Raw genomic sequence first — 23,220 nt, 5'->3', positions numbered from 1 at the left:
ATGATTTTTACATTCTTCTTTAGTATTTTTCTGCATTTTCCAAAAGTTAAAAATAACAAAACATAAATTCATTCATCATTTCTACAAAATGCCCATAAGATGTGAACACCTGTCTTGACTTTCCACCAGGTACAGTGGAACTCTGAGCAACTCTAGGCAGCAGACGCCTCTATAACTTGTGAGAAAATGTCCTAGTCATCACCCTCAGCCTGCTCATATCATGACACAATTGCTTGTCTCATTCCCAACACTCTCCTAGGTAATAACTTTCATCTAAAATCTTTGGAAATATATAGCCAAAATTAAGTGCCATACTCTTGAGTGGCATCCCCATTACCCATTCCTTCTGAACCCTAAACTCCCTATAATATAGGTAACATGACCCTGAGACCCAGGCCTAAGTGAGGATGTACAGGCATCCATTTATCAAACTACAGGAAGCGCAGCAGATGCAGAGGTCTGTCCTCAGGGAGTGTGAAGTTATCTGTGTTCAAGACAGAAAGTGGCCATTTACAGCCTGTGAGGGGCCTGTGGATGTTTTTGACGCCAAGCCTTTCATCAAGTGCTCTGGATGGGTGTGGAGATAGTCAAGTGCAAGTACCAACTCTAAAAGGCAATTAAGGGTCACGTTATTGACTTCTTCCTTCTTGGGGATATTCCTCTGGGCTCAATTTTATTGTGTTTAGTTCATATACCATCCTACATAAAAGAGTATTGGTCAAGTTTAAATGGACTTGCTGCTTAACCTTCAAATAAAAAAAAAAAAACACACATTCAATTAATCAGAGCTCCTCCCTCCTCCATCCCACGGCCCACACCTTTCCCCCAAACCATTAGGTTAATCCACAATTCAGACACATGGAAATCTTCTGTAGCAGAGGAGGGCAGGGGTAGGGAAGACTGTGGGGTCAAGAGATGCGATTTCACAGCCATTGTGAGATGTGAGACTTTGGTAAATCCTCGGAGCCTCTGTGCTACTGAGCTAGTCTGAGGGTCACTAAGATCGATAGGGACGGTGCTTGGAAAGTGCACTGGAAATATGGGGATGTAAAAGCTCTGGGAGCCCAGGGGCTGGCCACTTGGTTGGGCTGGAGCTCTCTTCCTAGAACGAGTTCCCCTGGGTGTCTGCTCCATGTCCACCAGCCCTCTGATAGCTGCAAAGCTTCTTTGCATCAGAACCAAGGTTTCTCCCTTCTCTCTTCCCCAAGAGACTTCCTCCCCCTCCTTCTGCATCTCATTGTGGGTTTCTTCTACTAATGGTGCTGAGATAATGGGTTTCAATATTTGGAAAACAAACTCAAAACCTCACCATCTATTAAAGACCAAAATAACCCATATTGACTAACATAAGACACGAACTCACTAAAAAAACCAACTTGGAAACAGTTGCTAATCGCTGAATGATGTTGGGTTGTTTTAATTTTCCTCTACGTATTTTTCTAATTTTCCACTTTTCCCCTGTGTGAATGCACATCTTCACAACCTGCACACACTAAACACCTTATCTTCTGAGTGCCTATGAGTCCCGTATGAGTCCAGGCACTGGTGACCAGAAGAGAAAAGAGTGCTGTCCTTGCATGTAATTTAATGGAAGGGCCATGTGATAAGCTAAGGGGAACACAAAGAAGTGGATGATGACAAATGTGGATATGTTTTGTGAACAGTGTTTTAAATGGTTAAAAAGGAGGTCATTTACTGAGGTCAAGTGTGTCACATAAAGTCCTCTATGCAGTGACTTTTAAAGGGGCATGTAAATGATAATGGTGAGTTAGCTAGTTCAGAGTGTGGATGGGGAGAGGATTACAGGGGCAGAGAATTGCTCAGGTAAAGGCCCTGAGGCAGGAAAGAGCTTGGCGACAGGCTATGGGGTAGCTGTTATTGTTTGTGTTGCTGAGGACCAAACCCAGAGAACTGAACATACTGATCTGCTCTACCACTGAGATACATCTCCAGCCCAGGCCACAGCATATATGAGGAAAGGGGAAGAGATGTGAGTGGTTGGCACAGGTGAGCCAGGTACAGAAGAATGCAGAAGAGAGGGTTATGGATGGAAGTGAGTTAATGCAGGCTGAAGACACTTGTGACTCTGAAATGGACAAAACTAAAAACAAGAGCACACGATTCTGGCAAGCTTATACTAAAACTGCTCACACCGTCAAAGAGCAGCATTATTTCACTGAAGGCAGTCTATGAAAGGGAGCAAAAGGCATAGAATGATGTCTCTATCTTTTATTACCTTGCTCCTTGAAATGTGGTTATTCAAGCCGAATGCTTTAAGAAGACAAGAAGATGGTGACATTTTGTAAATGCCTAAATACTCAACCACAGAGGAATGGTTTAGCAAATTAGGGTAATTTGACTCTATGGGACACTATGGAGCCATTAAAGCGAAATTGGAAACTCCTTAAGAAACCAATGAATTATTTACTTTCTGATGTGGAGGGACAGGTGGGGACTATACATGGCACACAGGGCGTAACTTCATAAGAATGGGGTCAATAATAGCAAGGACATATGCACAAGCAAAGACACATATTCATTTGGAATCTGGGTTGTTTCCTATTTTCCAAAAGCTGTTTTCAAATTTCCATTATTTCTCATTTTCTTTTTTCCAAGTACGAACATAAAGAGCCAAAGCAGCTGCTGCCCACGTGGCTGCAGTGACCGGGTCCACAGGAAGCGTCACAAGCTCCTAGGGATTCAAGCCTCGCCGGGAGAGTGAACTCTGCACATGGTCTCCACTGGCCTCTAGATTCCCGGAGACCCCCGCCCCTGCTGCCAGCTCCTGCCACACCTGTGTTCAAGAGCCTTGGAATGACTTGTGGGTCAGGTCCATGGTGAGTGTGATTTGGTACCCTGACCAACACTCTGGCTGTTCTCTTTTCAGGCATGTGCAGTCAGTCATTCCCTGTCTTCATCCAAGGTGTGTGCTCCGGTGACTCTCATGCTCAGTTAGCAGGACCTCGGTCTCACAGAAGGACCTGCGAGGGGCAGGGCACCCTCTGGGCCTGGCATTCTGGCTGAGGCCACACTCCAGCCTCTCAATATGGTGAGCCCTCTTGATCCCTTTGAGAAAGCAGCAGGCAGCACGCCCTTTGTCCCTTAGACTCACGGCAGTGAGGGTCTTGGTGCCTGTCAGCAAGGACAGCGTGGGTAAGGAAAGAGAAAGTGAGGTCCCATTTACGATGTCCCTACCAAGTTCTGGGCATTGCACCAGGCAATCAGAGCTCTATGGCCAGGTGGGCTCAGCGCAGGACCCTGGAGTTAGTGGAGGTTTTAGCCACTAGAATCTAATTCCTGGCTTCAAGCAAAGCACCTGAACTCTCTAGGCCTTAGTAGTGATGGTGATGGCACACCTGCCTCATGTTGTTGCAGAGTTGCAGGAAGATTCAGTGAAGTCAGCCTCACAAAGCATTCATAGATTTCACTAATAATAGTGATGCTTATTTCTACCCAATGAAGTAAGCGGTATCATTGTCATTTAAAAGACTGGAAAACTGTTCCCGAGAAATCAAGCAAATTGCCCTAGGCTGTCCAGCACCCTAATGATTTAACCTGGATATTCACACTCAGTTGAATCTGTAAACAAACATCTCATTTGACTATCTCTTGTTCCATCTGAACACTGAGTCTGAAGCTTGGTTTGCAACGCAGGATTTAGCAATTTGGGATTGTTCCTGAACCTTCTAAAAATGTCAACACAACCTCTCACATTTGCATAGTGCTTTATAAAAAATTTTGTCCCTATATTTGACTCTAAGGGTGAAAACTATTTTAAGTTGTATAAAAGTTATGCAGTATAGCAAAATAAAGATAAAGCATTTACAATGATCCATAATCTCAATACCTAAATATACATAGATATGTGTATACGTGTGTGTAAGTATGCATGTGTGTAGAAGGAGACAGATGGGCAGAGAGACAGGTAACTGGTATTGCATGTATTTGTACATGCTCATGAATGTAGATAGATGACATGCATTTCATAAAAGAGGGTTGTTTCCACTAAAAGAAAACGTGTTTCACCTCAGGGTATCTCCCCATCCTACTTAGTGTTCAGCTCAATGCAAAATGTAGGTAAAGAAGAGCCTGGAAATAGAGTTTGGAGAAAGTCAGCTGCTTTGAAAATTTGGTTAAGACTGCTCTGTCAATAACCAGGCACTGAGGCACATGTCTATAATCCCAGCAGCTTGGGAAGCTGAGACAGGAAGAAGGCAAGTTCAAAGCCAGCCTCAGCAAAAGAAAGGCACCAAGCAACTCAGTGAGACCCTGTCTCTAAATAAAATACAAAATAGGCTGGGGATGTGGCTCAGTGGTTGAGTGCCCCTGAGTTCAATCCCTGGTACCCCTACCCACCCCACCACCAAAAAAAGACCACTGCACCTGTGGGTGATCTATGGGACGGGAGAGGAAGAGGTGGTCTGTGTAAAGGAAAGTCAGGTCTATAAGAAGACTTTTGCTGAATCAGATACAATGTAACCTCTTGCCTGGGTCCCACCAAATACCAAATGAAATGTGCTGCCTGGGGAAACAGCCTTCTGTTCACAGAGTTTGGGGAGAGTGGTGAGAAGGACCCAGGTCCCTGTCTGCACCCATTAGGTGGCCAGGAGGAATGGAGAAAGGCTCCAGGATCCAGGACCACCCACAGAGGAGCCCACCTGCTCTGGTTATCTCCACCTGCAGGATCTGAAATAGAGTTTCAGTCAATATTATATAGCTCTCACTGATACACTGGCCTCAGCTGACATATGGGCTGTGTATTTATATTTCATAAAATTGGGACAGCAATTATCTATGTAGTTTTATAAGCTGATTTTTTTTTAACTTACAGCCTGAATATTGACCCATTCTATTAGGATTCTATGAAGACATGGTTTGTAACATCAGCATAGAATTCCACTGTGTGCATGCATCAAATTTACTTAACTATTCTCCTATTGTTGGCACATTTAAGTGATTTCTAAGTTTTTGCCCTTATAAATAATGCAGTGATGACCTCTGTGTATAAAACTCCTTTTGAGAGTTCTGATTATTTTGTTAGGGGAAAAAAATTAGCAAATTGTTCTCTAAATCTGCTGTGCCAGTTTATCCACCGGCAGAACAGCCTGCAAGAGCTACTTTCTTGCTCCTTGTCAATGCTGATTATTCCCCCATTAAAACAATATACTTTGATGAGATTATAGATAAAAACACATTTATTCAATCATCTGTGATATTGGACACTTTCAGCAGGCTTTTAGCCATTCATATTTTGTTTGGCAATTACCTCTTTATACCTTTCAGAATTTTTTTTTCTATCAACATAATTACATTTTAATGTTAGAGCTCTTAATGTATAAGGATACTTTCCCTTTATTCTCATTTTGTCACATATTTTCCCACACTCGGTTTACTCATTTGTTTCTTAAATATTGCTAATAGGGCACAGATTTTTTCCTTCTCTTTTTCTCTTTTTGTATAGTAAACTTTGCAAAATACAAGCTTTTGCTTCTGAGGAGCCAAGAGTCCTTCTCAATGAAAGAACATTATGTCCTTTATTTATGCTTCATCCTTGTGTTTTTTTCTAATTTCAATTGAAGGTGCTTAATTTATTTAGCATATTGTGATATATTATCTGCAACAAATCCTATTTTTCCAAATTATTGTACATGGTACCACTTATTAATCATTTACTATTTGTGAAGAAATTCTCCACCCCCATTTTTAAAATCCAGCTTCACCATATACTGTATTTTTTTCTGGGCTTAAATTATTGAAGTGCTTATAAATGTTGATATCTTGCAGAGAAACACCTTCCCTTTCTCCCACTTTATCTTTTCTTTTTTATAGGGTGGGGGTGGTTCTGGAGATTTAACTCAGGGGAACTTTTCCACAGAGCCGCATTCCCAGCCCTTTTTATTTTTTATTTTGAGACACGGTCTTACTAAGGCCCTCACTATGTTGCTGAGGTTGGCCTCGAACTTGCGATCCTCCTGCCCCTGCCTCCCCGGTCGGTGGGATTATAGATGTGCGTCACTGCAACCAGATCTCACCACTTTTTCTAAGTGGTCTCGACTATTTTCCCCTGTATTTTCTTTCAGATCAATTTTTAAATCATTTTGTCAAGTTCCAAAAAGAATCCCATTAGGATTTTGATTGCAATTATATTAAGCCCATAAATTAATTTGGGGAGAATTGATACCTTCGAAGTATTAAATTTGCTAATCCAACAACATGATATATCGCTCCATTTATTCTAGTCTTGTTTTATTGTCCTCAATAAAATTTTGTAGGTGTGGGTATTTCCCACATAGATTCTGCACATTTCTTAGTTTACTCCTAAGTATTTATATTTTAATTGAATTTGGGAATATGATACATTTTTATTATATTTTTATAATGGTTATTACTGGCATATGACTATTGATTTTTGTTTATTTGCTTTGTGTCTGCCCACAATACTGAAATCTGTTAGCAGTTCTAATAGCTTTTTCTTTCTTTCTTTTTTTTTTTTTTGGTTGGTTTATTCTCCTAGGCTTTGCGGCTATAAGAACATTTTCTGCTTGAAATAAGCAAGTGACTTTCCATTCCTGGCTTACTAAGAATTCTGATCAGTAATGAAGGTTGAATTTTTTAAAATTACTTTTCAGCCTCTCTTGAGAGAATCAGATGGTTTTTATCCTTTGACCTACTGTTATGAGGCTTTATACCAATAGTTTTTTCTAATATTCAAGATTTTTCATCAGTGCATTCCTGGGATAAACCCCACTTGGTCACGGTGTGCTATGCTTTGATAATGATTCTGATTTCCAGGGTTCACATAAGAAATCGAACAAACTTTATTGCTATTTAATTGGGAGTTCTAGTTGTAGCTGGGCCACTTGAGCAAGTGTATAGCCTTGGCCAAGTCACCTACCTCCCAGACAGTCAATGGAGGACATTATCACCAACCCACAAGGTTGCCACAAGAACTACAAGTAATATACCAACAGTTTAAAATGATAAGCCTTGTAGAAGGTAGTCACATGTGGCTGGCTGCTGTTTTCACTTCTACTATCATCCCTTCTCTCCAATTTGCCATTTCAAGCTTTTCATAGCTATAGGAGTGGTTGATCTCTTATTTTAATATATTTGGTTTTTTAAAAAATCCAGTTAGCTTGATAAGTAAGCAACATTGATTTTTTAAAAATATATTAATTTTTATGTGGTGCTGAGGATCGAACCCAGTGCCTCACACGTGAGAGGCAGGTGCTCTACCAATGAACTACAGCCCCAGCCCCAGCAATGTTGATTTTGTTGACATTAATGACTCTTTGTGGTTCACTTTTTCTTCAAGTCTCATCCTTCAAGATTAAGAGAGATTGGGGATTATTTGCTATCTTGCTCTTGCAATTCACCTCCAGCTCTCTAAGGACAATGGCAGAAAAATCTAACATAGTAGGAGGACATTTAATAGGACTTTTCTTGTTGCTTTGCAATATTACCTATGGCTACGTAATCAGGTAAAACACCAGCAAGTTCTGCCGCCTACTACTGAAAATGCTAAGGGGCTTCCAACTGTTCTTCCCAAAGGTGGTGAAGAGGGGCCCAATTGGACCCTCCTTCTTCCCACCCAACACCACAATCAGCTCATACACTAAGGAGATGGCATGGGTTGGAGGATGTCTCTGAGGCTGTGAATCATAGGCTTAAGGGGAAAGAGCTTTTCCTTTTATCCTCTTCTTTAATAAACCAAAGGAAGAGGCTACAAACTAAGCACATGAAGACATTGTGTGTGTGTGATTGGGGAAGAGAGAGTCGGCAAGAAGAGAAGAGGGTCACCTCAGCTCCAACAGGTGCTGCAGACATTTCATGGGTAACACAAAGGCTCCCAGAACTGAGCAGGGTAAGAGCAAGCTTCCTCCGTCACCCCTTATCTTTTCCCCATGGTCCTATACTCCAGGGGAAGAAAGAAGGACAGAAGCAGCAGAGAAGGCAGGAGGGCAGCAGGACACACAAACAGCCAGTATCCCTTCACCATCTCTTTTGACCAAGTGGTGGTCATACTCACTTTCTGCAGCCACCTTCAGAAGGGTCTCATCTGCATTGCAAGAGTGGCAATGGCTCTTTGAGCATGGAGTGGCATGCATGGGAAATCCCTCCCTCTCTGGTTTCTCAGGATCTTGACGATTTCTCAGTAGAAACCATTGATTTTATCTCTTTGATTCTGAATGGGATAGTGATTTTATTTTTACTGGATAATCTTGCCATGCTTTCTTAAGATTTATGAATTTCACTGGGATTATGGCAGGGCAGAGCTGGGCATTAGATATCTGTGCTCATGCTACTATCCTGTCAATAAGGAAGTTCCATTTACTTCTAATTCCAAGCCCTGAGAGTTAAGCCAGGTTATGTTACCCTCATTGTAAAGATGCAGCCAGAGCTTAGAGAAATGGGGAAAAATTCTCACCAGACTCATGATCTTGTTCTGTTTTGCAGACTTTTAATTATTCCTGTCTTTCTCTTCCTCTGCTCTTCCACAGAACTATACCCTAGACTGAAAAACACTTGCATGCCGACCCCATTGGCCCCTCAGAGAACATGAAGACTTCCTTATTGGCAGGATAGTAGCATGAGCACCTGAGGGTCACGTGCATTACAGAGGGTCAGGACTTAACTTTTACTCCCTGTTTGCTCCAGACATACAAGTTCTCATTCTTACACATCTTGACCTTCCAGAAGAGAAGGGTATGTATAACATGCTTTTCTCTTTTACTTGTGACTAAAAACAGAATTCAGAGCTGGTATCATCCCATCTTCCCCACTCCCCCACCCTACCCCCATCATCAGGTACTATTATAGCCACATATTAAGGACTACAGGATACCCAAACAGCAACAAATATCCCACTCCTCCTTAAGTGATAAGAGCTTCTGTGCTAAACCACCTCTGTTTGGAAAAAGTGCACAGAATGGCAACCAGAGAAATTCTTCTTATAAGATGGTGCATCACACCACAGTGAAGGAAATCAGCTTAGGTTCTGACACTGTCTTTCCAGGCCTGAGATTTATTTCTAAATAATGTGCACTAAAGAGTTTCTGGGTTCTGAGTTCTCTATTAAGCATGTAGCTTGCCTTATCAAAGCCTCACAACAGACAAGATGCAATATAACCTCCCTTCAATGGAATAAAAGAAACTGAGGCACAGAAAGGTGAAGTAAATATCCCAGATCATACAGTTAGCAAATACCCAGCTTTGAAATAAAAACCAGATTCTCTGTGGCTCTAAAACCCATATCCTTTTCACTATATTTTAATGATGACTCTCACTTCATTGAGCTCAGCAATTTGAATTCCTTCTTTTTATCCCTCTGGAGAAAAGAGAGAGCTAGACACATATCACTTCAAGTAGAAATCCATAAATATGTAAATAAAATATAACATGCAATCAACCCTCAGGTGAAGGTAATAGAGTCCCCTGAATCAGCAATGGATGTGGCATCTCTGGCTGCACAAAGACACTTTCACTTGGAGAATTGGCATTCTTCAAGACGACAATGAAGTGGGCTCTCAAGCAAGGGGGTCTTTGATTCCCAGAAGCAAGCAATCACATGAGAGATGTACAATCACTTGGTTTGTGGTGTTGCTGATTTGTGATCCTACAATGATGTGAAGAGAGCTCCCTGGGGACTCGATCAAGAAGGGCTTTGGGGGAGGAAAGCAAAGAGGTTTCCAGGTCAGAAAAGAGACACTTTAGGTTGCTGAAGATCTTTTTTTTTTTTAATGAGAAGGAGTATTTCCAGAAAGCAAAATCAGAACCTATACACGGGTGTTGCATAGAGGCAGATCTGAGGCAACAATGAGGAAGTTATCTCTGTCTGATGTCAGATGATAATTTTAAGAAATCAGTACACAGGTGTCCAGACTATTAAAAGTGATACTTAACAGAAGAGATGGAAGGCCAAGTTGAATCACAGTGTTTATATATTTCATCATCTCACTCGCTTTCCCCAGTTTCTGACCTTGGCAACCATCTTCAAGGTCACTGCCCTTGGTTCTTCTGTGAACTCCAGATAGTTAGTTCTAGCAGCCTGCCTGCTGTCCTTCTTCTTTTGAACCTAAAGGATAGTGTCCATGTATGACCTCATCCCAAAATTCAAAACCACATTGACAAAGGATAGAGAATACAATAACACCATCCATGAGCAGAATGGGCTGCCTCAGAGATTGTGAACGTACTATCAGAGGCAGAGATGGACACCCCTCAGCTCTCCTGGACCCAATTCCTATCATCCCCTGGATGTCTGCTGTGAGGATGTGCTAGGGGAAACCATCCAATGTTCTAGAGGAGAACACCTCTGAGAGTCCAGATTATAATATGAGTATCATGTCCTGAAATGGGACTTCCCATCAGATAGGGAAGAATAACAAAAGAATTTGGTCTCCTTTTGAGGTGCCAATCAGTCCTGAGAACTGGACTCCTTGTTTTCATATAACAATTCATAATCATAACTTCCATAACAACAACAGCAAGAAATAATAATTTGTTTCATTAGAGGCATCTAAAGAGCATTTTGAGCTTTTCAAAGCACTTGGATACACATGATGGGCTTTGCCCCAAGGCCTGCATTTCCAGAAAAGATGATGAATGATTAGAATGAGAACAAGGAACCAAATGATGAACACCACCATAAAAATGAATGAAGTATTTCAAGGGAATGGCATAAAGACTGGGAATTAAATCACTTTCATTAGTATGAAGATGTATCTCTGATCCTAATGACCAGGTAAAATCAGGAGGTTCTCATGGAAGAGGAGGCAGTCACCTAGTCCCTCTCTGGGTCCCCCTTACCTGATACTCACCTTCACCTCCAGCACAACATATTACAGCTCAAACTACTCCTCTGCCCATCTTTTGTGTTTTCCATCTCAGGAAATGGTACTGCTGCTTACCTCTCAGTCATCTGAACCAGAAGCCTGGCATGTCACTTTAGACTCCCTTTCCCCATTGTCACATTCCTGGATTCCCACATGATGGTCTGTCTAGGTTCCAGTGTAACCGGCTAGGAGTCTTGCTCCAAACTCCAACCTTTTGGTCTGGGATACTCTGAAGCCAAACCCTTGACAATCCCCTTGCTCAAGGAGTTGACTCTGCTCCTAGTGCCCTGAGGGGTACCTTGTAGGTGACTCCTTCCTCCTGGTAGAACCAGATCACATGCTTACCTGCCTTGATAAACTGAGATGCACTTGAGCCTGTGACTTCCTGCTGCCGAACCTCTGCTGGCTCCTAGCAGGTCCTTACTAAGCCAGCCTCTGCCACCCAGGACTAGAACAGAGTTCAGCATATAGAATGGACTCAGTAAGTGTTTGATGAAAAGAACTGAGGTAGCCATTCATTCTAGCAGGTCTCCACGGTTACTACCCAATCCCACCTTCAAGAAGACACTTGGGAGGAGAGGAGGTCCCCATGGCCAAAAACTCCATCAAACCACAGGAGTTAGTTAGAGAAAATCATGCTAAGTGAAGTTGGGCAATCCCCAAAAAACAAATTCCAAATGTTTTCTCTGATATAAGGAAGCTGATTCATAGTGGGATAGGGAAAGGGAGCATGGGTGGAACAGAGGAACTCTAGATAGGGCGGAGGGGTTGGAGGGGAAGGGAGGGGGCATGGAGTGATAAATAATGGTGGAACTTGATGGTCATTATTATCCAAAGTACAGGTGTGAATATACTTTGTATACAGCCAGAGATATGAAAAATTGTGCTGTATATGTGTAATAAGAATTGTAATGCATTCTGCTGTCATATATAAATAAAAAATAAATAAATAAACCACAGGGTGAGAGTTCCAAAAGACTTACCTCTAAGAAGTTACATGAACTGTGACCTTGATCTCATAACTCTGAATACAAATCCCCCCACATCTACCTCTCAGAGCCACCTTAAGGATCACATTACATAAAGGGCATTTATAGAGGGGTCAGGTCAGGTGTCACTGCATATCAGCGATTCTTCCATTTGGCTGTGCATCCGCATCAGTCACGGGGCTCCTCAAAGCACAGACTCCCAGGCCAAACTCCAGCATTTCTTATTCATTGGGTCAAGAGACTAGTTCAGAGTATTTTCCTTTATAATAATTCTCCAGGTGATATTTGTCTTAATTCGTTTGAGTGGCTATAGCAGAATATCATAAAGTAGGTAGCTGATAAACAACAGAATTTATTTTCTTATAGCCCTAGAGACTGGAAAGTACAAATATCAAGGTGTCACCAAATCAGGTATCTGGTCAAGGCCCAGTTCCTGGTTCGCAGACCCATCTCCTTGCTGTGTCCTTACACAGCAAAGGAGCAAAGGAGCTCTCTGGAGTCTCTGTTACGAGACTTGTGACATCATCATTACCTTCCAAATCCTCCACCTCCTGACCAGCACACTGAGGATTCGGTTTCAACATGTATAAATTTGGGGGGAAGACAAACATTTAATTTCTAGTCACACTGATGATGCTAGTCCAGGGACCACACTTTGAGAACCACATTGCTCTGCATTATTCTGAGAGCACTGCTATTTGATGCTGACCCTGTCTTCTTCCACGGAGTGTGCTATTTCAACACACAGCTTCAGGTTTATGTTTTACCTCTTTTGCTGTTTGGTTGGAATCTTAACCCAGCCTGTAAATTCCTCTGGGCAGAAATGATACCTCCCACATTCCACACACTCTCTCATTTTCTGGTTTTGCAAAATAATGAGCACATTTTCAGTGTGATTAATAATAGAATAGGGGAAGGAGAGAAAACTCAGACTACCAATGCCAATAAAGAGCATCCACAAATGGATAGATAACAATCCCGGCATTCTCTTAAAAATTAATTACAAAGCGAAGAACATTCTACCATCAGAGGCAATGAGAGAAACGATATTATTTTCTTGATGACACACTTTGTAGAATGTGGGTTATTCAAGATTTTAGCTGTAACTTACTTAAACACCAGCATTTCTTGAAATATAATATCAAAAATAGCATTCCAAGTCATAATTTTTATAGTGATAGTCAGATCATTGTGTTTTCAACATGTAAAATCCATTATACAGTTGTGGCAACTGTTTGCAATAGATTGTAAATTTTTATTGAGATGATCATCTTGCAATTGAATTTCCAAATGTATTATATGATCATCAGCAAATAAGTCCAGGGGGGCTGGTAAAGTCCTTTGAATATCATTTATAAAGATCAAAACCCCTGACAACTCTTACATTTACCCCATGGAAAGAGAGTAGTCTCATCAGTAGGATCAAGTCAATTATTTTTATGGATGACGATTGCATTGCAAAACTGAGATAAGGTATTATCTGGTTTAATAACATACCCTTATGTCCTTTTAAAGGAGTGAGTTTCATAATCAGGTTTCAATGAGGAATTTTACCAAAGGCCAGTTTTGAAAATAATTTAAAAAATGGCATCTCTGTTCATCATAGTGCTTCAATAACTTTCAAAGCAATATTTCCAAGAGATGGAAATACTCACTTCCCTTGGCTTACATGCTACAAGATATACTTCTGAGATATTTAGGGATGGTTCCAGTTAATTCTGCTAGAACATTCAAATTTATTTCCAAAACAGTTGAAAACTCAAATTTGTTCTAAAACACCTGCTCTATCAGGGAGCTGTTTAAACTTAATGCAAATTATAAGTTTTCTTGTGGATAATTTTGTATGCAAAAAACATCAGTGAAGTACAAAACTGCATCCAGACAAAAAGAGATGCACAAAACAAATGCACACACACACACTCTTAACACCCGCCTGCTCCATGAGTTCACCAGGTGTGCTGTGAGCCACAACGGTCAGTATCTGGTGTATACCCTTCCACCAGCCTCAGAGGGCCATCCTGCTAGCACTTCACAGTATCTCACAGGCTGAAGCCCTCTGACTTGCATCCCCACAAGCGAACATCTGAAGTTCTCAAGGTCATCTACCATGTGTATCATGGTACTCATGCACTTCTTAGCCATTCGACACCTGTAAACTTGTGCCGCCATTTTTAATAGCTTCCTCTCTTTTTGTGGCACTGATGAAGTATGAGGTGCTCCTAATCCCATTATTTTTTTTCTCATAGTTTTATGGTATTCATTGTAGTATGGGGCACAGAACAGTGATTTTTAGCACTGCTATAACGTGTCACCTTATAGCAGAACTGAAATACTTTGCTTTTTGTTCCATGTCTCTCTTCTAATGGACCCTTCATTACCCACACCCCAGAATTCCATCAGTGACCCCTTTTCCCTTGGAAGTCAATGCTGCCTTCTTCCCTGAACAGCCCCTCCCCACAGTGCAGCAACCGCTCTGTGCACCATGCCCACGTCATCTACCTCTCTATTCATCTTGATGAAACCAGAGATCAAGGGGGTTAGAGTCAGAAAACCTGAGCGCAAATCCTGACTATGACATTGGCCAACTCTATGACATTGGACAAAAAGTTTTAAGATACTGAGCCTTGATTCCTTCATGTATGACTGGTTACTTAGATTGAAAAAAAATAGATAATAATATGATTTGAAAGAAAAACAAAACAACTACATCGACTTCTTCTAATTTCTTGAGTTGCATTCAAAGCCAAGAACATCTTAGGAATACAGTCCCAGTCAAAAGTCCCTTATTAAAAATACCATCAAAGCCAGGAGGCCTCACAAATACAACTGAATCCACTGAATCCAAAGGACCCTCCAACATATAGCCCCAGGTAGAAGATTCTTTAGCAACATCCAGAAACTTGAGTGAAACAGCTCCAGAAGCCCAAGGAGACAGAGTAGCATCCAGACGGGCCTTAGAAAAACAGCCCCAACCTAGACTTCACTAGGAGCCAGGAGCCTCAGAGGATCCAGAATCAGAAAACTCTTAGGGACTCAGGCAGCTCCAGAATCAACTTTGAGACACCATCAGAACCAGGAGGTACTGAAGACAGAGTTGGCACCAGGAGCTCCTCAGAGACAAAACTCAAACTATGAGCCAATAGTGAAATGACCAAATCCCAGGGTCACAGGCCCAGCCATGGGTCTTTAAGGACAAAGTTGAAATCAGACACATGCTAGACATACAACCAGAATCAGAAGGCCACAGGGATATAGTCTAAATGAGGCCTTCAAGGGACACAGTAAGAACCAGAAGCCCTCAGAGAGTCAGAGCCAAGAACCTTCAGAGAAGCAGGGCTGGGAGCCCTCAGAGGCAGGATTAGCACCAGAAAGCCTCAAACTACAAATGATGTCAGGGGTTCGCAGAGCCACACCAACAGAGTCAGTGTCCCATCAGAATCACTGCCAGAACCAGGAATTCTCCATGACACAGCTAGTCATGAGGTTCTCGGTTAGAATCACAGTCCAGAGCCAGAGGCCCTCTAAGGCCGGGCCCAGACCTTGACTCTCACCTGGGCAAGAGGAGGACCAGTCACCCGATGGCCCAGCGGCCCACAATGGATCACAGAAGAAGGAGGTGGTGCTTACCGGCACATTTGGTCCTGGTGGTGAGGGGAGGCCCCGGCGGTCCTGTGCCACCCTCGCCTGGCCGTGTGAGCAGCACCCGGATCTCGTACTCCACGTCGGGGTCCAGATGCCACAGCTTGTAGTTGGGAGAGTCAACTATGTGGGTCTCGGCCCAGGTGCCCGTGGTCGTCCGGTACTCCACCTCCTTCAGGATGATAGGGCCGTCCCCGATGATGGAGTTGGCGTTGGGCTTGATCCACAGGTAGGTGGCCCCCACAGCCAGCAGCTCTGGAGGGGCGATGGGGGTGGGAGGCTCTGCAAGACAAGCATCAACACAGGACTTTCAGCCCCTGTGGTTTACAGATGAGCAAGTCATGGGGAGGGACAGAGTCCTGGCACAACTGTGTAAAACAGTCCTATGACCCTTTTGGACCCATTCACCTCCTGCTTTAGTTTTTAGGTCTCTGTCAGTATAACCTGAGTCGACATTTGTTCAGAATCTATAGTCAACACCTACCATATCTCCTTCATTGAAAGAAAAAAGAAAAGGACAGTGTGGGACATGGTTTCTCCAGCATACAGCAAGGGCACCAGAAGGAATCCTCTGCTTCCTATCCTCAAGTGAAATTGCCTTTATATAAAGTGAGGTTTGGCACAAAATTTGAGGGAATCTGTAGTTTATAAGCATTTTTACATCCAAACACATAGATTGTCAGTAGAAGTCCTCCCTGGAGGGTGATATGAGCCTAGGTAGAATAAGGATGGTGGCCTAACAGGAATTCAGCTGCTTGCACACTCTGGCAGGTTCCATCCAGCAGAGAAAGAGCCCTTGGCCATAGTGGACCCAGTAGGAATCCAAGGTCAAAGGAAAAGTCCTGCTGAGTTACCTGCTCTGCATTGCTACCTCCCTTCCATTAAGTTCCATATTGTCAGCTAAACATGCCAGAATTTCAACAGTATTTATGGTGCCCTCTTGGCAGAGCTGCAGAAAGGAAGTACTTCTTATGTGCTTATTCATGTGTGCACATAAGTGTGTGTGTGGAGTGGATAGTGGGCATTGAAACCAAGGGCATTTTCCACTGAGTTACATCCCCAGCCCATTTTTTAAATATTTCATTTTGAGACAGGGTCTTGTTGTGTTGCCCAGGCTGGCCTCAAACTTGGGATCCTCCTGACTCAGCCTCCCCAGTACCTGAGATTATAGGCATGGGCACTGTACCTAGTTCTTTTGAAATTTTTAGAGACCAGGAAATTTCACACGTATTATTTCATTTACTTTTTAGGCAATGTTAATTGTCTCTATTTTGATGGGTGAAAATCTGGGAAACCCAAGCAAACAGGTCATCTAACCAAGGTCAAGAAACAGATAAGACAGGAAGAAACCAACCTCTGCATGCCTTCCCAGATGGGCTCTCCCCTTGGAAGGCTGTTTGGCTCTTGATATCCCTATTTAACAGCAAACTGGGTGATTGTTATTCTTAACAAAAAGCAGTGAATAATAATAAAGAAAATGAAAGAAGAAATAGCCCTCTTCCCCACCAGCCAATATAGCAGGCATTTTAATTTCTCTATGTTCATTCCAATTTTTATTCATATACTTATAATTTTAATGTGGCTATAATAACTCAGAGATCCAATGCAGAGTTGTTTCTCTTCCTTCATTTATAACATCCTGAGGACTTGGTTTATATGTTACATGGACTTTGCTCTCACTGTCTTTAATAGCTACAGAATGATCCATCGGGTTATCACACTAATGATGTTCCCATTGTTGGACATGTGAGTCATTCTGAAGTTTTGCTGTTATAAATGATGTTGTAATGAACATCTTTGTGCAAATGATGGCAGTCCTTGTTGTCTGATATTTTCTTAGGACCAAAGGCCAGGAATGGGGTTATCTATCAAGGGACATGAATGAGCCAGTGATTCCTACAGTAAAATAAAAAGGTGGGGTTGAGGAGGTACTTAGGGATGGAGTGCAATGCAGATGTATTCAAGAACATGTCAGTCCTGGAAAGGCTCTGGGCTACTCATATGGGTGAAGGTAAGTATGAGTTCTAGTTTGGAACTGGGGTGTGTGCTTTGGGATAGAGCCTCACTCAGCATTTCTCTTCTAATTAATTACCTAGCAGCAAAGACTCTTCAGAAACAGAATAATTTTCTGTGAAACAGGGGTGGACAATATTTTCTCAGTGTGACTTGAAGCAAATCTTAAGGGACAACTTCAGATTGCCTCTATTGTAGCCTGCCTTTTGGTCAGAGAAGGAAATTACGCAGATTAGTCAAGCTAGATGCTTTTCTTTACAAAGCCATGGGGGTTATTACTCAAGACCTTGTTATCTCAAAGGTGTTTGCAAATTGATTTTTGGATAATTTGTTCCAGGTAGAGAAGTTAAGTTGGCAGGCAGATAATTTCTAGGCTCATCCTTTGTGCATTTTAAATATATAGACCCTTTGATCGCCAATATCAAATCTCTAGAGTTTCCATCAGTCTCCAATGAGGCCCCCAGGGTGATATTCTGTAGCTCTGTGATGACTCTGCCTAATTCCTTAATATAATAATTCACACACTGGCCCTCGACAGAATTAAGAACAGCAGACTTTAATGCTTTGGGGGCCCAGCAAGTGGTTACATTAAGCCCTCTTCCGTTGACTGTTCACCATGGTTTTCTGTTCTTCTACTTCAGATATCGTGTTTTCCATTTCTCATCATCAGAAAAATAATAAGGTATTTATCCTTCCAAATGTTGTCTCTTCTCACGTGTTTCTAATGGTAAGTCAAGTATAACAACAAACATCTCCATGAGTGTATAAATGCCCCATCTCAAATGACTTGCAGGTTCACAAGTTCACATGTAGATTGGTCATGGAGACTAATCACCGTGGTTCTTTCACCCTCTGTCCCCTCCAGGATAGATTTTGTATGTTCATTATCACATCTCTGTTTCTGGCACCAAGAAGTCATCAGATTATTGCTTTGTTTTGTTCTTTTCCTTTCAGTGGTGGGTTGGTGTACAGTTGGCATTCTTAGCCACACACATGGACTGGTGGTCCATAGAGACAGAAGCAGGAGTAAGACACAGAACATATATATTATTAAGCAGCATGATCTTGAAAATTCATAGAAAATCATGTTTATTTGTATGGATCCTCCTCATACAAGATAATGCAATGAATGTTACATGGCCATAAAATCCAATTTAGAGGACGAGAGTGATCCGGAGACCACTAGAGTCATTGGGAAGGAGACAGAGACCCAGGCAGAGCTGGGTTAAGCTAGAAGAGTGGGAGGAGGGCAGCAGAGCTCAAGACCAGAGGGCTGCCCCTCCCCGCCCCCTCTTGTACTTGAGATGTTTGTGTAATTAACCAGAAGAGTCTTTAAGGAAAGTCTAAACCAGTAGTTTTTACTTTTTGGTAATAGGTCCTGAAAATCTCGTGGGAAATCCCAAACTCTCTTCCCAGGAAAATTCACAGCAGCACATTACCTGGAGTTCTGTACACCATTTCAGGAATCCATGAACCCTGTGAAACCCATGTATAACCCCTGCTGGGTCTATGCCAAGAACAGAAGGAAATATCTGTGACCCAGAGGCTGAGAAGAGTACCACTAAATATTAGTCAGAACTGAGCCTCAGAAAATTTGGTAGAAATGAACCTCCAACCTTGTACCGTTAACTTCTAATCAAGTAATTCTATTGGCACCCTCATTCAGATCTTGAAGCCCTGATAGTTTCCTAAAAACAGGTTGGGCAGACACATGACAGTTCTCATCCGTGAGTCTTTTCACACAAGACACAACCAAGCCCTCTCTTTCCCTGACCCCTGCCCAGTCGACTGTGCGAAGACTGGAGTAACTCTTGGACACCTGATAGCATCTCTGCTCACAAAATTTGGAAAAAATAAAAATCAAGAGGGAGGCAGATTTGCTTCTAGGAAGCTGCAACCTGAGCTGAGAGATGGCCTCTGTTCCTTCTAGTCAGACATCAAAGCACAAAGCACGGTGAGGACAAGGACCTCGTGAGCGGACCATAGGACCTGGGCGGCAGCTGTCCATGAGCTGCCAGAGCTCTCCTTCCACGTGTAGATGGTGAGGTGACCTCTTAATGTGATTCAGCATCATCCTCAGGCAGCAATCTCCAGACCAATTCTGTCTTTTTTTTCCCTGCTGTGAGCACTTGTAACAGTTTGACTTCCAGAAATTCCCACAGAGAGCAAAAGTGCTTCAAATAGCCCATGATCGAGCGGTGTGTGTGTGTGTGTTGTGTGTTGTCTGCTCCAGTCAGAAATCAAACATTTGAGAAAAACTGTATGTTTCTAAGATGTGAAGTGGGTCTTGACACGGTTCAGGTGAGGATGACGGGGTCTCTAACACTTCCCAATGCCCCTTCCTTTCACCTGGCTGCCTTCTTAATTGCATTTCAACTTCCTGAGTCACAAATGTCCTCAGGAACACCCTGCCCCAATCCACCTGCCAACATGGGCACATAACAGACACACATGTCCGCCATGTTCCCTTCCATTCTCTTGCAAATGCTACTTATCACACATAGACCAGCTTTCCTTGCATCTTTAACTGAACCATACTGGTTGTTTTCCAAATCTGCTGCATAACTTCTTAGTTGCATAGACCATAGGTCTAGGCACAAAGGTGTTCCAAAGCACCACTCCGATTAGATAGTCTACGGGTTTGTAAGTAGTGCTGCTTCATTTAAAAATGGCTGGAAGATCCAAAGATGAATGGAAACTCAGCAGGCCCAGGGTCCTGGCCTTACCAGATATGTAACCCTGGTGGTCCATAGAGATAGAAGCCACCCAATCTTTGTACTTCTCAATGCTTTTACCTTGAGAATAGAAGATAAGATTGGTTTATGATTCATGTTGTAAGCACCTCTAAACTCTGTAATTGGCCCGCATTGGCTCTATCCTGACTGGGAGGTCCCAGGAGTAGCCCTGACTCCTCACAGTCCCCTAGACTAAAAACAGACAGTATCCAATCCACCATAGGTGCCCACAGGAACAAGTTTTTATGTCCTTGCCTGATACACAGCCAATGGTCAAAAACATTTGATATCTTATTTAACTGGGTAGAAAATTATTTAATAATCTTTCCTAAAAACAAGAGGTATAGGAGAAGCAACAAAGAAACTGAATAATAATAAGAAGGAGAACATTACAAAGAATGGAAGAATGGACACCAAGGCTAAGCATTGCCAGTATTTAGGGGGAAAGACATCAGACAAGTAGCACTGAATAGTAATCAAAGACATAATTATAGAAAACTTTTCTGAAATGAAGACCCAAGTTAGCAGACTATGAAGAACATAGTGGGTTCCAGATGAGATCAATGATAAGACTCAAGCTTACCATGGACTAGTGACATTTTTTAAACACAAGACTCACTAAAAATTCCCACAAGCATCTAAAAAATACATCTGCCCATCAAAATAAAATAAAAAGACTAAAAAATGAGTTCCCTGCCTTGATCATTTCAATATGAAACACTTGTACGTGACGAAGAAGATGGTGATGATAATAAGTAAGAATGACATCAGTGGCAGCTGCCATGTACCGCACATTCTTAGGCACCTGTCCCTGCTCTTAGCACTTTCAAATAGTGACTGACTGAATTTTCACCCGAACTTGGTAGGTAGATACTTTTGTAATTTACACATTTCTAAAATGAAGAAAGGGATATACATTAAATAACTCAACCAGTGTCAAACAATCAGTCATCCAAAGAGCAAGGATTGGGACCAGGGCAGCCTGCTAGGGATCTTCACTCCCAACCATTATTATCTGGACAATGGTATGGCACATACTCAGGTTTTACAGGAGTGTTTCATGTGCCAAGAATGTTATGGCCAGATAAGTTGTGGCATGTTTATAAAGTCCATAGAAAGACACTCAGATTCTAAAATAAATAAATAAAATGCAGAAAAGTGCTGTCTACTTACTCTTCATTAGAGAAAAATGAGTTGAAGGTACACCCCAGGGCACCTTGGGATGGACCATGCCATTACCTCTGGGATGAGGATCTGGGGTACTCAAGGATGGGTCCTATGGGAGGGTTAGCTAATGAAAGACCCTTCTTTCTAAGATCCTGGAAGAAGAGAGCCACCTCATGCCAGATTGAGCTGGACACAGCCCACATTGTGAGAAGACGGAGCTCCGCACCCTTCTTCCAGATGGCATTTAGTTAACACTTAAGATCCAGCTGCTTCATTCACTCTGAAGGGTCAACCATGGCTTTGGTGATCATCCTGAAAATGGACACCCCAAATTCCTCCGGAAACATGTCCTCCTCAGACACCCTCCCTAGGCCTAGAAGTCTTGACTTCAACTAAATTCAAGAAAATTAAATCTCTCCTCCTAAACCCATTAAAACATCTAGATATTAACATACCGACATGTTGATGGTTTTTCTTAAGGTTGTAAGGAAATGGCAGATTTCTTTCCTTTTTCCTTTTCTTTATTGTTTTTCTAAAAACACCCTCCAATAAGCCTTTATTGGCTATCAAATTATAAAGATAAGCATTTTAAATAAATGTCTTAGATCTTAAGATTTTACTTGTGAGTATGACCCGCCAAATGGTTCTTCACAGCCAATCTCCTCTTCCATCTCCCCAGGAACTAGGTAGCAGGAACCAAGTGCCAGGAATCATCTGTTCCATTTGTCCAGCCAGTTCCCCACCAATAGTTCAGTAGCAAGGAGAGGTCCTGGCCACTTCTGGCCACTGCTCGAGGAAATCCATCTGTGTTTAGAGTTGACTTTCAAAGAGTCCTGTGATCCTATTTAGAGTGCTTTACCTACTTCCTCTTCCGTTTCCCTACAGTGACCCATGAAGCAAATAATAGCACTTCCATTTTATGGAGGCGGATATCAAGGCTGATGCTTGATGTGTGAGAGCAGATACAAGTAACCAGCCCATCCACTCTCACACCAGCAGAATCAGAAACAACACTGAATCCCGGGTCTTCTCAGAGGCTGCACTCTTTCCTCAGTAGTAAAGTGCCTCATGTGCAGTGAACCCATGGAGTTCCAGCTCCCCAGACTGTGAAGACACAGAATAAGAATGCTCCCTGAGGATTAGCTGTGTGCCAGGCACTGTGCTGATGACTTTAGATGTACCTTCCAAATGCATCCAAGCAGGTGCTATTATCAATCCCATTTTATATATGAAGCAAAACAGAAAAAGCAAACCTAAGGCTTCAGGAGGTGAATTGATCACAATTACCAGGCTAGTAAGAGAAGGGGTCAGCTTTCAATCTTGCAGATTCCAAGGCAGTGCTTGTATTCACTCCACTATACCAGCTCCTGCTAATAGGATTCCTGTGGTTGAGGGAGATTAAGCACCTTGTCTGAGGCCACAGAAGTGGAAGAGAAGGAGAAGCCAGATCTGGAACTATCTAGCTGCTTGTTAAGCCGGCAGCAGTAACCATAGACATGGGAGGTACACAGGACATCATTGTATATATCTGCTTAATTCCCCAGCACGTGCCTGTGACTTAACTTGAAGACCTGCAGGGAGAAGGAGCACACTTGTCCACACAACAGGTGAAGACTCTTTAAAAGTCAGAGAGCACATACCTGGCCTCCAAGAGGAGACCTCTCTCACCCGCCCTGGTTCACTGTTCACTACTTCTATTCCCCACCCCCCCACCCCCGACTTCACACACAAGTGACATGAAAGTAGCAGATGTCTCTGCTTGTGCTGTTCTTCTGCCGATCACTCTTCCTTTTCTCCAGCCACCTGACTTTTTCTTGTCCTTAAAGGTTTAACTCTCCTCTG

The 23,220-nt window shown here is 42.5% G+C and overlaps 1 protein-coding gene across 9 annotated transcripts in view; it reads right to left on the bottom strand.

The window, feature by feature from the left end:
* The window catches only part of PTPRT (protein tyrosine phosphatase receptor type T), a gene marked incomplete at both ends in the record, with an annotated part of 1,075,443 nt that overhangs the window by 599,940 nt on the left and 452,283 nt on the right, over window positions 1-23,220 (bottom strand). For all 9 annotated transcript variants that reach the window (XM_081292389.1, XM_081292384.1, XM_081292383.1 and 6 more), the window contains one exon: window positions 15,452-15,745. In XM_081292389.1, the coding sequence (XP_081148515.1) occupies window positions 15,452-15,745 (294 nt within the window). The remainder of the gene's footprint in view (window positions 1-15,451; window positions 15,746-23,220) is intronic.

Source organism: Spermophilus citellus, assembly GCF_964194105.1.
Source record: "Spermophilus citellus genome assembly, chromosome: 4".
NCBI lineage: Eukaryota > Metazoa > Chordata > Mammalia > Rodentia > Sciuridae > Spermophilus > Spermophilus citellus.
This window is presented reverse-complemented; position numbering and strand designations above follow the sequence as displayed.